The sequence below is a fragment of the Octopus sinensis genome, linkage group LG2 (genome assembly GCF_006345805.1).
Source record: "Octopus sinensis linkage group LG2, ASM634580v1, whole genome shotgun sequence".
Taxonomy (NCBI): Eukaryota; Metazoa; Mollusca; class Cephalopoda; order Octopoda; family Octopodidae; genus Octopus; species Octopus sinensis.
The window spans coordinates 76,781,172-76,795,551 of NC_042998.1; the positions used below are offsets into that span (position 1 = coordinate 76,781,172).

Sequence of the window (14,380 nt, forward strand, 5' to 3'; positions counted from 1 at the left end):
GAGAATAAATAAAAACGGAATGGGACCACTGGGTACGGACATTTGGGTGTAACTCTTTTGGAGATGGCTTTTTGGTGCTAAAGGCAAGTAGATGTGCACACATACTCCGAGAAAGGAGAGAGAAAGAGATAGTGAAAAAGAGAGCGGGAAAGAGAGAGAGAGAGAGAAAGAGGGAGAGAGAAAGATAGGGACGGAAAGAGAGATCGGGAGAGAGAGAGTGTGTGAGAGCGTAATAGTGAGTAAGAGTGTGAGGAAGAGTTTTTCCGAGAGTAAGGAATGAATGAGAATGAGAGAAACAGCAAGTGTGACAAAGAGAGATTTGAGCAGAAATATTTAATTGATTAAAATGAATAAGAAGTATTTGAAAAACTGAGATTAAAACGAATATGAAGTATCTAAGAAATGGTGGTGTCTCCCATTATTCAACATACAGTACTCATGTGAAAGATTATATATACATCCATCGAAATATGTAGCATTATTTAGTTTTTGATTTGGTAATTATTAGTATCTCCATATATTTTTATTCTCTGTGGTGATTCGTGTCCAATGAGTAAAAATTTGTTGTTAGCAGAATAAGAAAGAAATATTCTTGACGTTAAAACATCCCTTTTCTGATAGGTTTTGTACACAATCAGCAGCGCTATTCTGCCATTGCCACATTACAGGCACCATATTGCACGCACCAAATCGTTGATGGTAAGACATCCCATGAATTAAAAATCAATAAATATGAAAAGTAAATGATATTTTCTACTGTAGGCACAAGGTCCGAAATTTTGGGGGAGGGTGCCAGTCTGTTGGATCGACTCAAGTACGCAACAGGTACTTAATTTATCAACCCCGAAAGGATGAAAGGCAAAGTCGAACTCAGAACGGAAAGACAGACGAAATACCACTATGCATTTCGCCCGGCGTGGTAACGTTTCTGCCAGCTCACCACCTTATGAAATGTAAATAATATGAAAGGATATATACAATATTGGGGTCTCATGTTACACCGATGAAATGCCGTTTGGTATTGTGATATATGTACATGCACATTTCTGTGTGTGTGTGTATGAAGACATTAATCGGAAACACATTTAATATTCATATTATTATGTTTAAAAATCAATAGCTTTTCCATAATATCTCCATGAATTCAGGGGTACATAACAGACACGACCTATTTCCAATTCTATACGATTTCGTTTTACATATTATATCCCACTTTAATTCATAATTGATTTATTTCGACTTTAAACTCCAAACGTATTTACTTAATCCTGTCGAATTCATTAGTTTCTTATTTTTACATGAATTTATGTGCTGTGCTGAGCATTTCTTGATTTTCTACTCGGTGAAATATGTTATCTTATGAAATGATCGAATTATTGCGCAATTATGTGTATAGATTTCTAAGAAATTTGTGCAGGTTAATTTAATTGTTGTTTACATATACCATTGAATCACTAGGTTGAAAATGCAGTTGAAGCATTTCCTTGCTAAGGTTGAAACTCAGATCTTAAAATTACATACTTGTAACTGTTTGTCAATTAATAGTGCAAGAATTTATTTTGGACAACATTTTATATATATATATATATATATATATATATATATATAATATATATATATATATATATATATATATATATATATATATTAATATGTATGTGTGTGTGTGTGCGTGTGTGTGTGTGTGTGTGTGTGTGTGTATATATATTGATAATGAAGGATATCACAAGTAGTACCAGCATGCTAAAATATCAGTCAAACACGACTCAAAACCACAAGTTTTCACTTTTGCATAAAGATGAAGTCGGGGGAACGGGCAAAATCATCAGGATACCGTATCAATGACTACAAAAACCGAAAATTGAAAAGTCAGACATTTTGGACCAGTAAGACTCACTGAAGGGATACTAAATGATATTTGCACAAAGTTCGAAAGTGCTGCAATACAAGTATGTCTGACTTTACAGTTTTCGATTCTTTTTCGTCATTAGTACAGGATCTTAGTGATTTTGCCCGTTCTCCCAACTTCATCTTTATGCAAGAGTGAAAACTTGATGTGTTGAGTCGTTTTGACTACTGTTTTACCTGTAGGGGATTTTATTTAATCGATAAATGAGATCCTGACGAGTACTACTTTCCCGGGTTGGAACGGATCTGGGAGTAATGGTAATTAAGAGTTCACTCCACGCTCACTAAAATTCCAGAATTGGAGGCTCTCCAGCGGATGCAGTTTAATGTCCACACAGACACACAGACACACGCATACACATACGCACGCACACACGCACACACACACACACACACACACACACACACACACACACACACACACACACACACACACACATTGATCGACTAGGTTTTAAATATCACCAGAATTTTGAGTCCGATTTGATTTCATGAAATAGATAAAGAGATCTGTGTTATAGTTTTTGATCCATATGTTGCTGTCAAATACTACAATTTCTAGCAAGAACTACTCTTTGTATATGGTGGAATTTTTGTGAAATCAAAGGTCATTATTACCAGATATTTAGTTATGGATTACTAGTAGTCAACTGCATCAAATTGTGTAAAAATATATTTGCTTTAAATTTACGATTTATACAATTCAACTTATAACTGGCGCCTAATTGTTAATCCAGGGCTTTTGGAGATAAATCATATATATTATCTAATATATGTTTGGATGACAACAAAATAAATATATGTATCCCCATCAAGATATTACCGGGAGTGTCATGGAGAGTTGAATTTATTAGTAGTAGCATGACGCAATATATATATATATATATATATATATATATATATATATATATATACTCATACTTATATCTATAGACACACGCATACACGCATATATTTTCCTCAGGCATGAAAATAATTGATCTCAAATCATTCTGCATTCTGAATCATACTGAACGAATCTCCAATGCTTCTTTAACAAAGGAAACGGGACCGTTCTTTAAAATAAACTTAAATGGTTACAAGGTCCGTTGTAAAGATAACAATAGACTGCCCATAAAATCCCAAAGGTCAACGATCTGAATGCATGCAACAATGCATAGCAGACGATGTTTTAATGCTTTATATGTTATCGCATACTATTGGCGACTCAATCGCCTCTATAAGGATGATTTTCAACAAGTTAAACGTATCACACACTCCTGACAGCAGTGTCAGGTATTTTTATATAATGCTGCTTGATATGTGGAACATGTGGAATACGATATTCAAGGAGTTTCCTTGACGCTAAGTATATTTCCTGTCAACAGTCTACTGGTCATGTGCTCCTGCTATTTCTCCACTTGAGCTTGGAGTGCAGCTCAGTCATAGAAAGATGTAATAATGTATAACTAACTAGTTATTCTTACTGCAGATCATTCCTCGGAATATAAGATGCTGCAGCACTAATGAAAAATTAGCCACAATATCTCGAGGCCCCAGTCATCTGAATGGATGTTATTGATAGATAAATATCTCGATCCAAGGAAAGTTTCTCTTTGATAAAGGGCAAGTTAGTACATGTTCCCGTCTGATAAGGTATCCATCGATACCACCTAGAGTAGGTTTTCCTTACTCCCCCCGAACTTTAGAGCTTCTTTCAGCTCATCCTAATTCTAGACGAAACTGGATACACTTGTCACCTGAATCTAGTTGATATGTCTCCGAATTTACTGAGCTGTAACCTTCAAGCAATTTACCCATGCGTTAAATCGTAGAGAAGTATTAACAAAATAATCCTAACAGCCCGAAAGCGTGTCCGAAACGGTTTTGGAAACTGGTTATCTATCATAGCTACTGATCATATGCAGTTATATACTGAAGAGCTTGAAACATGTTGCATCTAGTAGAAGCGACAAATTGATTGCATTTGCTTATTGTTTGCAGCATGATATATTTTAGCAAATGACTAGACTGTGCTCTGTAAAACGAATTTCATTTTTTTATTGTTCATCTTCCCATAAACATTTTTTTCAGATCCAGTTGCTTTATAATCTACTCTATATTCAAATACTTTCTTCTTTGAGAACTATCACATACAACAATATATCTTAGCTCACATTATCTCATACCCTCACATTCTTATGTACAACCTTAAGCATCATTTGAAGTATACTGCGCTAAATGTAATGGTCTACTGTGTGTTGGAGTATAAAAATATTCGTAGAATAGCCTATATTTGAATCAATACCTTCATTATCCTGCTAAATATTATGAATCTTTTACAAGCTACAATATCATAGTTTCATGCAAATATGAGACCTAAAGGAACCCTAGATAGTTTGCAAAACATTGAAGCAGTTGTGCTGACAATAAATTAGAGTAATCCCTCGACTATCGCGGTTGCTACGTTCCAAAACCTCTCGCGATAGGTGGAAATCCGCGAAGTAGAAACAGTACTGTACTGTATATTTTTAAAATTATTTTTATAATTTGTATATATTTGTTTTATTATAAATGCAAAACAACACTACGGAGGAATAGGCATAAGCTTAAAAAATATACCGCGACTGGTGAACAGCGATATGGCGAGGGATTACTGTAATTACATTTGATTAAGTTAATGATTTAGGAGTTGATGCTGGAGAGGTAACTAGAAAGTTGTGAAATTTGCAATGTGTTTTCTGCGGATGATTATCGGCATTAGCGATCTAAATTAGACGCATATGAAATAGTTCGAACCGTAACGTACATATAAATGCGACAGGTTCAGTAGGAACAATTATCAATTTCTATGTGACCATTTGAAAATATTCTATACATTAGAGTAATTGAGATGAGCTTACACTACATAAATGAAGTATACCATTATTTTATCGGGATATCAAACTCGTAATATTAAATCCGTCCACAAGTAATGTTCTGCTGGTTTTCTTATAAATAGCAATCTTCCTGACTGTCGACGATACATTCGATATACTGGCATATGTATATGGTGTGTGTGTGTATGCATATATGTATATATATAATATATATATATATATATTATATATATATATATATATATATATATATATATATATATTATATATATGTATGTATATATATATATGTATGTATATATATATATGTCTATATATATACATACATACATATTATATATATATATATATATATATATATATATTTATTTATTTTGTATATATATATATATATTTAACATTCGTTTACAGAGTAAACCAGAAACAGAAAATAAGAAGAGAAAGGAATCCAGAAGAAGAAGAATACGAAGAAAAAGGTAAAACAAGAATATTGTAGAAGAATATTGCAAAAAAATGTTTTATCTATCACCAGAAATACCCAGCATACACACCAAATGTAATTCCAACAAGGTATAGTAAAAAGTATTTTACATTTAATTATTGTTAATGACGAGCCTGCATAGTTTTTGCGCGCGAGTGATGTGTGTGTGTGTGCATGCGTGTATGTGCATGAATATATATATATTATATATATATATATATGTGTGTGTGTGTGTGTGTGCCTTGTAAACATAAGGAGATTTTGTTATCTGCTTAATTTCTTTTGCTTCGCTTAAAAAAAAATCATCAGAAACGTGGGAGAGACTTGCATCTCCGTGTATATATTTTTATTTGGATTGTGTCCAACTTGTTTAATTGTCCAATTTTATTTATTATTTGTTTGTTAATAATTACATTACAGTGCTCCTAATTATACTTCTGTGTATTTCATACTAGCAGTATCGCCCGGCGTTGCTCGGGTTTGTAAGGGAAATAACTATAAAGCATTGTTAGAGAGTTATAGCCAAAAAATAGCAAAAAAATGGAAAAAAATTATGGTAAATTTTTTTGAGAGTTAAAAAGGTCGAGTTGCGTCCCCTAGACAGTCTGTGGTTTGTGTTTCTGATTCTCGACCCCATGTCGAATTTATCGATTTTTTTCAGAACTGGGGGGACTTTTCAAAATTTTGTCTGCGTTAGTTTTGAATTATGACATTGGGCTATGTGTATGTTAAGTTTCATCAGAATCAGTTGAAAGCCGTGGTCAGGGTGAGGGTACAACCTGACAGACACACAGATACGCACACAGACAAACTGCCGTTTATATATATATATATATATATATATATATGTATGTATGTGTGTGTGTGTGTGTGTGTGCGTGCGTGCGTGTGTAGATGTGCTTGTGTGTATAATATATTTTTATATATCTATAAACATATGCTTATCTGCGTGTATATCAGAAAGAGTCCTATATATGAAAATGCAGTTATGAATACACACATACACACGCATATATGTATATATTATATATATATATATATACATTCGTCATATATATGTGTGATTATGTGTATATATAAGTATATACGTATATAAGTTTGTGTGTAACACGCTCACATCAAATCTAGATTTCCTTTGTTAGAGATTACATTACGGCTGCATAACAAAAAGAGGCAGGCAACAAACTTGTGGACTCGGGTCCTGCATGCCAATTATTTGAGTAACCCGTTTTGGATGTGTTTTTATAAGTCTGTATGAGTGGCAGGAGCACCATTCCTGATATAAGAGGAATACTGCCTTGTGTATCTTGTTTGATATTTGTAGTGTGTCAACATTTGTAGTTTGGCTAGTGAAATATTAATCAAATGGTATTATTTTCAAATTCATTTCAAGTCATATAGATTTTAAAAGTTTCTTTATTATCCTTCAAAAAAGGATACTAATTACCTTGTAGTCAATGCTCCACCTCAATACAATACTAACACCAGTGACAATGAAAACAACAATATAATAATGTTTCACTGACTAAATCATTAAGCTGGCTTGCAGTGAACCGGAACAGCTGAAAATATGAGCTGACAAAAAAGAATTAAAATGAAAACAAATAACAAAAAAACGAAACAAAACAGAAGGAAACGAAGACCATCAACAAAAGAATAGACAACAAGATCGCAACGAAAAAGGAAAAATAACAATGTAAATTACACGGCAAGCAACAATACAAACGGTAGAGCAGACGGTTATACAGTGACACAGACGACACCGATGATATATAAAAAAATAAAAGTTTAAAATATTAGTTAACACGCATACGTACACACATTAGAGACACTGGTAGCCACTCATATATATATATATATATATATATTATATATATATATATATATATATATATATATATATATAATATATGTGTATGTTCACCACATACACAATTATTTTACGTATTGGTTTTATATGATTATTTATTTATTTCATAAGGTAATTTGTATAGAACAATATCATGGCTACTGGCCAATCACCGATTCACTGGCATATCTGAAGATGAGATTGAAAAGGAAAAAAAAAACAACAAAAAAACAAAACAATGTCTAACACGATACAGAACATAATTTACACGAGAATTAGTTGAACGACCACCTGTTTACCAGTATTTTATCATTTACCGATAAACATTTTCTAAAGATGCGCGAGCGTGCACAACACGCACTCACGCACGCACTTATATACACGTATCCAAAACACACACACATACACACACACACACTCACACACACACACACATGCATATATATTCTTTATTATTTTATTCTTTTACTTGTTTCAGACAATTGACAGTAGCCATACTGGAGCACCGCCTTTCAGTCGAAGAAATCGACTCCTGGACTTATTCTTTGTAAGCTTGGAGTTTAGTCTATCAGATTCTTCTGCCGAACCGCTAGTTTACAGGGATGAAAACATTCCAATAACGGCTGTCCAGTGATGGCGGTGGATGGAGGGTTAACCACAGACATAAACACACACAAACACACACAAACACACATACACACACACAAACATATATATCACTGGCTTCTTTCAGTTTCCGTCTACCAAATTCACTCACTCGACTTTGGTCGGCCCGAGGCTATAGTAGAAGACACTTGTCCAAGGTACCACACAGTGGGGCCCAACCCGGAGCCATGTAGTTGGAAAGCAAGCTTCTTACCAAACAACCTCGCCTGCTACTTTATATATATATGTGAATGGGGCGGATGCATCTATTTCATAAGCATCGATTTCATTGTACACTTTTCCATTTTCATTCGTTTTATGTTTTTTGGCTCCACTGTGGTGTTCTGTCTATCCTTGTGGTGTTCCCTCAGTGTCATGGTCCAGGTGCCAAATAAAACGAATTACATAGTATGATATACCACAAACTGGGTGATCTCGGCATAGCTGGAAAACTTGGAGAGTGGTTATAGGTCTTACTGAAAGATAGAAGTCAGGTAGTTGTGGCCAATGGAACCACCCCAATGAAAACAGTGGGCGGTGTTCCACAGGGAACTGTCTTGGGACCACTGCTTTTCATAGTGGCCCTCTCAGATATGTCCTCAACTGCTCAGATATCCACCTTTGCTAGCTACGCAGATGATACGAAAGTCTCGCAGAAAATACAGAACACCAGCGATGATGCACACCTGCAGCAGGAGTTGGACTCAATTTACAGATGGGCTGAGGATAATAATATGCAGTTTAATGTTGAAAAATTCCAAGCCCTGCGCTACCAGCGCCCAAAATTGCATATGAAGCTTACAGGGTACACTGGTCCACAAGGAATTACAATTCCAGAGCCCAAAACAGTGAAGGACCTGAGCATCGACACGACTGATGATACTTCTTTCCAAGTGCACATTACCAGGATGGCGACAAAATGCAGACGACTGGCGGGATGGATCCAGAGAATGTTCAGAACCAGAGAAAAAGAAACTATGATGGTCATCTGAAAGGCATTCGTCCTCAGCCTCCTGGATTACTGCTCCCAGGTATGGTCACCCAACAGTGTAACATTGAAAGCGGACTTGAAGCAATCCATCGGAGCTTCACAAAGAAGATCGTCTCTTTGCAACAGCTGAGCTATTGGGTAGAGAAGCTCATTGTATTCATTCCCAGATTATACATGCAAATTCATAGGTAAAATATGTATTTAAAAAATTAACGAATAAATAAATTCATGAATGGAAGTTGTTTTCACATCGATAATGCTTTTCTCAGTACATGAGCCGTTCCTGTCAAAACGATCTTTTGCACTTCCTGTAGGGATGGTAAGCCTGGTATCATTTTCAAATAGGTTTCAGTACATTTTATATAATTTCAAGAGATCCCACAATCACTAGTACTGTAGTCGCCCTAAGATGCCACATTTTTTCAATTTCCATGAGCAAGTCCTTATATTTACTAATTTTGTCAAATTCTTTTGCTGCTATATTGTGATCGCAAGGAATACTCATATCAATTAACAAACGCATCCTTTTTGTCTGATCTTCTATGATGATATCCGGTTTATTAGCGTTTATAGTTCTGTCGATATGCACAGGAAAGTCCCACAGAATCGACACATTTTCTCCCTCAGTCACAGCTTCAGGATGGTGTTTATACCATTTGTTAGCGGTTTTGATTTTATAATGCCGACAAATTGTCCAGTGTAAATACTGGCCGACTCTGTCATGTCTTGCTTTATATTCTACAAGTGCTAAGGCTCTACACACTGAGATTAGGTGGTCTATTGTTTCAATCTCATCGTTAGAGAATCGGCATTTTGGTTTAGCTCCATTTTTTATCACATTGGCTTGGTAGTTCCGGGTTAATAAGCATTGATCTTGAGCAGCTAATATGAAATCTTCACTCTCCGCTTTTAGCCCTGAGCTTCGTAATCATTGATGCGTGTCTTTCTGGTCGACATCATCTCATTTGCTACGGGCCACATACTTGCCATGCAGAGGTTTCTGTTCCCTTCTGCTAGCTAATTTTTCTTGCACTTTTGTTTTTGCAATCAATTTTATTTCCTTCGCAGCGGCAGTTGGCGCATTTTCTTCAACCTAATCGATCTGGTAGGTAGGTATCTAAGAGATCAGTAGCGAATTTTTTGCTTTCTTTCAGAATAGAGTGAATTTTTTTTCGGTCTTTCATGTTTTTCAACAAGTTTTAGCATCCAATCGTTGGTTGCTTCAAGGTATTTGGCCAGTCCGATTGTGGTGGTTTTGTACGTAAGTTCAAGCTGGATCATACCTCGTCCTCCTTGAGCTCTGGGAAAGTAAAGACGATCCACGTCTGTCTTTGGATGGTGCATCTTATTACAAGTCAGTAGCTTGCGGATTTTTCTGTCAAGTTTCATTATTTCACTGGTATTCCAGTTAAGCACATTGAAGCTATAAAGAACAATTATTATTATTATTATTATTATTATCATTATTATTATTACTTTTTTTTCTTCTTTCAAATTTGCTTCCATTTCTTGCCGAGTGTCTTCCCGACTCCTAGGGCAAAGAAACTCATAGTATACTCATAGTAGGCTATTAAACTAAACTCAATAGTTCGTTCATTTTTTTTAAAAGTTAAATTAAAATACATGGGTAGTAATAGTTCTCACATCGACAATGCTCTTCTCAATACGTGTGATGTACCAGTTAAGACAATCTTTTGCACTTCTTGCAGGGATGGTAAGCCAGGGATCATTCTCATATAATTTTCGGTTCCCTTCTTGATCATTCCTAGTGCTCCTACGATCACTGGTATTGTAACCGCCTTGAGATGTCATATTTTCTCAATTTCAATGAGTAGGTCTTTATATTTTCTGAGCTTGTCAAACTCTTTCGCTGAGATATTATGATCACAGGGGATGCTCATGTCGATCAATCAGTAAACTTTATTGTTTTGGTCTTTCACAACAATATCTGGTTTATTGTCCTTGATGGTTCGGTCTGTATGTACTGGAAAGTCCCACAGAATGGTTACATTTTCTCCTTCAGTAACAGCCTCAGGGTGGTGATTATACCACTTGTCGGCAGTTTTGATATTGTAATGCCGACTTATTAGCCAGTGTAGATATTGGCCAACTCTGTCATATCTTAATTTATACTCCAGTGGTGCTAAGACTTTACATCCAGAGATTAGGTGGTCCACTGTTTCAATCATGTCGTTGCAGAATCGGCATTTTGGGTCTGCTCCATTTTTCATCACATTGGCCTGGTAGTTCGGGTTAATAGGCTTTGATCTTGAGCAGCCAGGATGAAACCTTCGCTCTCTGCTTTTAGCCCTGAGCTCCGTAGCCACTGATGGGTGTTGCTTCTGGTCAACATCAGCTTGTTTGCTGCGGGCCACATATTTGCCGTGCAGCGGTTTCTCCTCCCACCTACCAGCCATTATTATTATTATTATTATTATTATTATTATTATTATTATTATTATTATTATTATTATTATTATTATTATTATTATTGAGTGAGAGAGCAGTTCATGCCATCAAAGTGACACTGGGGTAAAATATACGAAGCCCAATATACCCATCATGACTACCCGTCTGATAAAGGTACACCAGGCACATGCATCACAACCATATGTGCGCGACATGGTGATCTCATATCAAGATAAACAGCACTGACCTTGCAGGTGGGGCCCAGTTAGAATTTTCCTTCAGGTTGAGTAGCCCATCCTGCTCAAAAGGTCCCTGAATAAGGGTTGCTTTAGGATGTTGAACGAAACACCTATGTTTCCAGAGGTGAACCATTCAAACTCCAAAGAATCCCTCTCAACACATAGCCATGATGCTCCCCCACTACTTCTGCTCGTGATCAGAGATGCACGTATTGTCAGCCACTAAGGGACATGCTCAACTGGTTAAGGTCAAACAACTGACAAGCAAATCTGTGGTATTGAGCAGAATATTTGCTGAAGCCCATCTTTTATACCAAGACAAAACAATGTACATGATAACACTTCCAATCAGTTAAGATCAGAAGCCATTATTATTATTATTATTATTATTATTATTATTATTATTATTATTATTATTATTTTATTATTATTTATCACAGATTTTGTTGAAACTTGTGGAGTCTTGTATGCATGCATAGTGGGCTTGCTACCTGTAGCCTACGGTACCATACTATCCGTTCTTTTCAGCTATCTAATACTTTCCTGATTATTCTGGCCGTGCCAATGAGGCAAATTTACTCTATTCCAATTTCCTTTATATACCTCTTGATGCCTTCTGATACTGTCCCAAAGGACCCAACAATAATTAACACTACCTTCACCTTATTCATTTTCCATAGCCGGGCTATTTCGTACTTAAGAGGGTTGTATCTGTTTATCTTTTCCATCTTGACTATCCGTGGGTCAAAGTGACATGCAACATCAAATATATAGTACGTGTGGTGCACCTTCTCCACCTCCAGTAGGTCCGGTGTCTTATGCTCTAGCTCCTGATCTGTACGGATTGGGAAATCCCAGAGGATCTTGCTTGTCTCCGACTCCGCTACTCTGTTCTCATACCACGTCTTGCTTTGTCTCAAGCCCCTAGTTTTTACAGTTTCCATGTAGCACTTTCGTTACCTGATCGTGTCGCCACAACTTGTAGTCGTTTTGGGCAAGTCTAGGGCATTCATTCGTGATATGGGTGTTGGCTGTTTCCACTCCATTTGTGGCCAAAGCTTGGCCTTTCGCTGCCAGTATAATGCTCTCGGTCTCTTTTTGTTTTTAGGTTTCCTTTCATCAGCCAAGCCCACCTATTTTTTCCAGCACTTTCAGTTGTGGCTATATGGAATTGATTGTGTAATCTCTTATGTAATTATTCTTCATGTCCATTTTGTACTTCTTTCTTTGTTTTTCCTTTTTTCTCTGCATTTAATTATCCCTCGTTCCTAACTGTCACTAGCAAGGTTTTCTTACTTTGGGCTAGATATCTCATTAAGCTCTTGAGTTCGACACGCACGCAGTCTTCCACGTTTGCACGCAGTTCTCTTCCTCCATTTGCTCTCTTCATGTATACATGATCAATGTCTGAACGTAAATGATGGGTTCCATGCATCGTTTGAAGTTTTCTTCACTTTCGGTCCATCTTCTTTAGCTCCACTTCTGTCCACTTTAGGATTCCAACGCCATACCGAACTACTACGATGCGCGCGATTATGTTTCTGATACTCAGCTTTGAAGCCAGTATTTTTCTCACTCGCTACAGATACTCTTTTTTTGTCTTTTCCTTCATGTCGTTGTGATTCCATCTGACTCAAGCCCTCACAAGTATTTGTAGTTGGACTGCTGTTTAATTGCCTTCATCATTTCACCACTTGGCAACCACATATCTTCTGCCCTGAAAAGCTTTCCTCGTCTCATCACCATCGTAGCACATTTTGAGAGTCCAAACACCATTCAATTTCTCATTAGAGAAAATCCGCACGGACTGGACTAGGCTGTCCAGTTTCGCCTCAGTTCTTTTGAATAGCATATTTTGTTAATGGCATGTGATTCAGTTTTCTATTACCTCTTCACAGATCATAGCCCAACTTAGTTTTCTGCAGTATGTTACTCAAGGAGATCATTCCCTGCACAAAAATCAGTGGCGTCATTTTATATATATATATATATATTTTTTTTCTCTTTTCTCTTTTACTTGTTTCAGTCATTTGACTGCGGCCATGCTGAAGCACCGCCTTTAGTCGAGCAAATCGACCCCGGGACTTATTCTTTTGTAAGCCCAGTACTTATTCTATCGGTCTCTTTTGCCGAACAGCTAAGTGACGGGGACGTAAACACACCAGCATCGGTTGTCAAGCGATGCTAGGGGGACAAACACAGACACACAAACATATACACATACATACAGATATATATATACATATAGATATATATACACAATTGATAGGTGTTTTTGAATGGCTTATAAACACCTTCCATGCTGCAATTACTTTTGTTTCAGCACGCAATCTCTGATCAGGTCACTTGCTCTGCAAGTATATCCCCGTAACACACACACACACGTACACACACACACACACACACACACAACACACACACACACACACACACACACACACACACACAACATATATATACACACACATATATATATACATATATATATATATATATATATGGATGAGTAAACAAGCGAAAGAAAGAGGTAGCTCACCTCATTTAAAATATAATACGATATGTATAACACATGTTTTAATCTGGTCACTATGTGAACGGTGCGTCGAAATATTCGAACAATGTTAATAGTTTTAGATGTAAGAAAACAACAGCAAAGTATTCAGGTAGCTTCAGGGCTGTCTTATTCAAAAGGCTAAATGCCTATATATTTTTCCCACAGGAATACAAGCTGGTGGTAAAGTGCTTTCTAGACAAGATCAATAAGGACTACATATTCATACACACGCATACACACACACACATACGCATGCGCACGCACACACACAAAATACGCGACACGCTATATAATTAATACTCTCATAATTATTACTATCTACAAATACTGGAGAAATATAAATCACTATTAGCACAGAATATCAAGTCCTTAGACACCAGTCAGCATTATTATGCATCTACACAGAAACCTCAAAAACAAACAAGCAATCAAGCAAAAATTAAAAC

The 14,380-nt window shown here is 36.3% G+C and overlaps 1 protein-coding gene across 3 annotated transcripts in view; it reads left to right on the forward strand.

The window, feature by feature from the left end:
- Positions 1 to 14,380, forward strand: part of LOC115224978 (nuclear hormone receptor HR96-like) — a 106,029-nt gene that overhangs the window by 43,751 nt on the left and 47,898 nt on the right. For all 3 annotated transcript variants that reach the window (XM_029795910.2, XM_036514389.1, XM_036514378.1), the window contains exon 2: positions 5,178 to 5,336. In XM_029795910.2, the coding sequence (XP_029651770.2) occupies positions 5,280 to 5,336 (57 nt within the window). In that variant the 5' untranslated portion in view covers positions 5,178 to 5,279. The remainder of the gene's footprint in view (positions 1 to 5,177; positions 5,337 to 14,380) is intronic.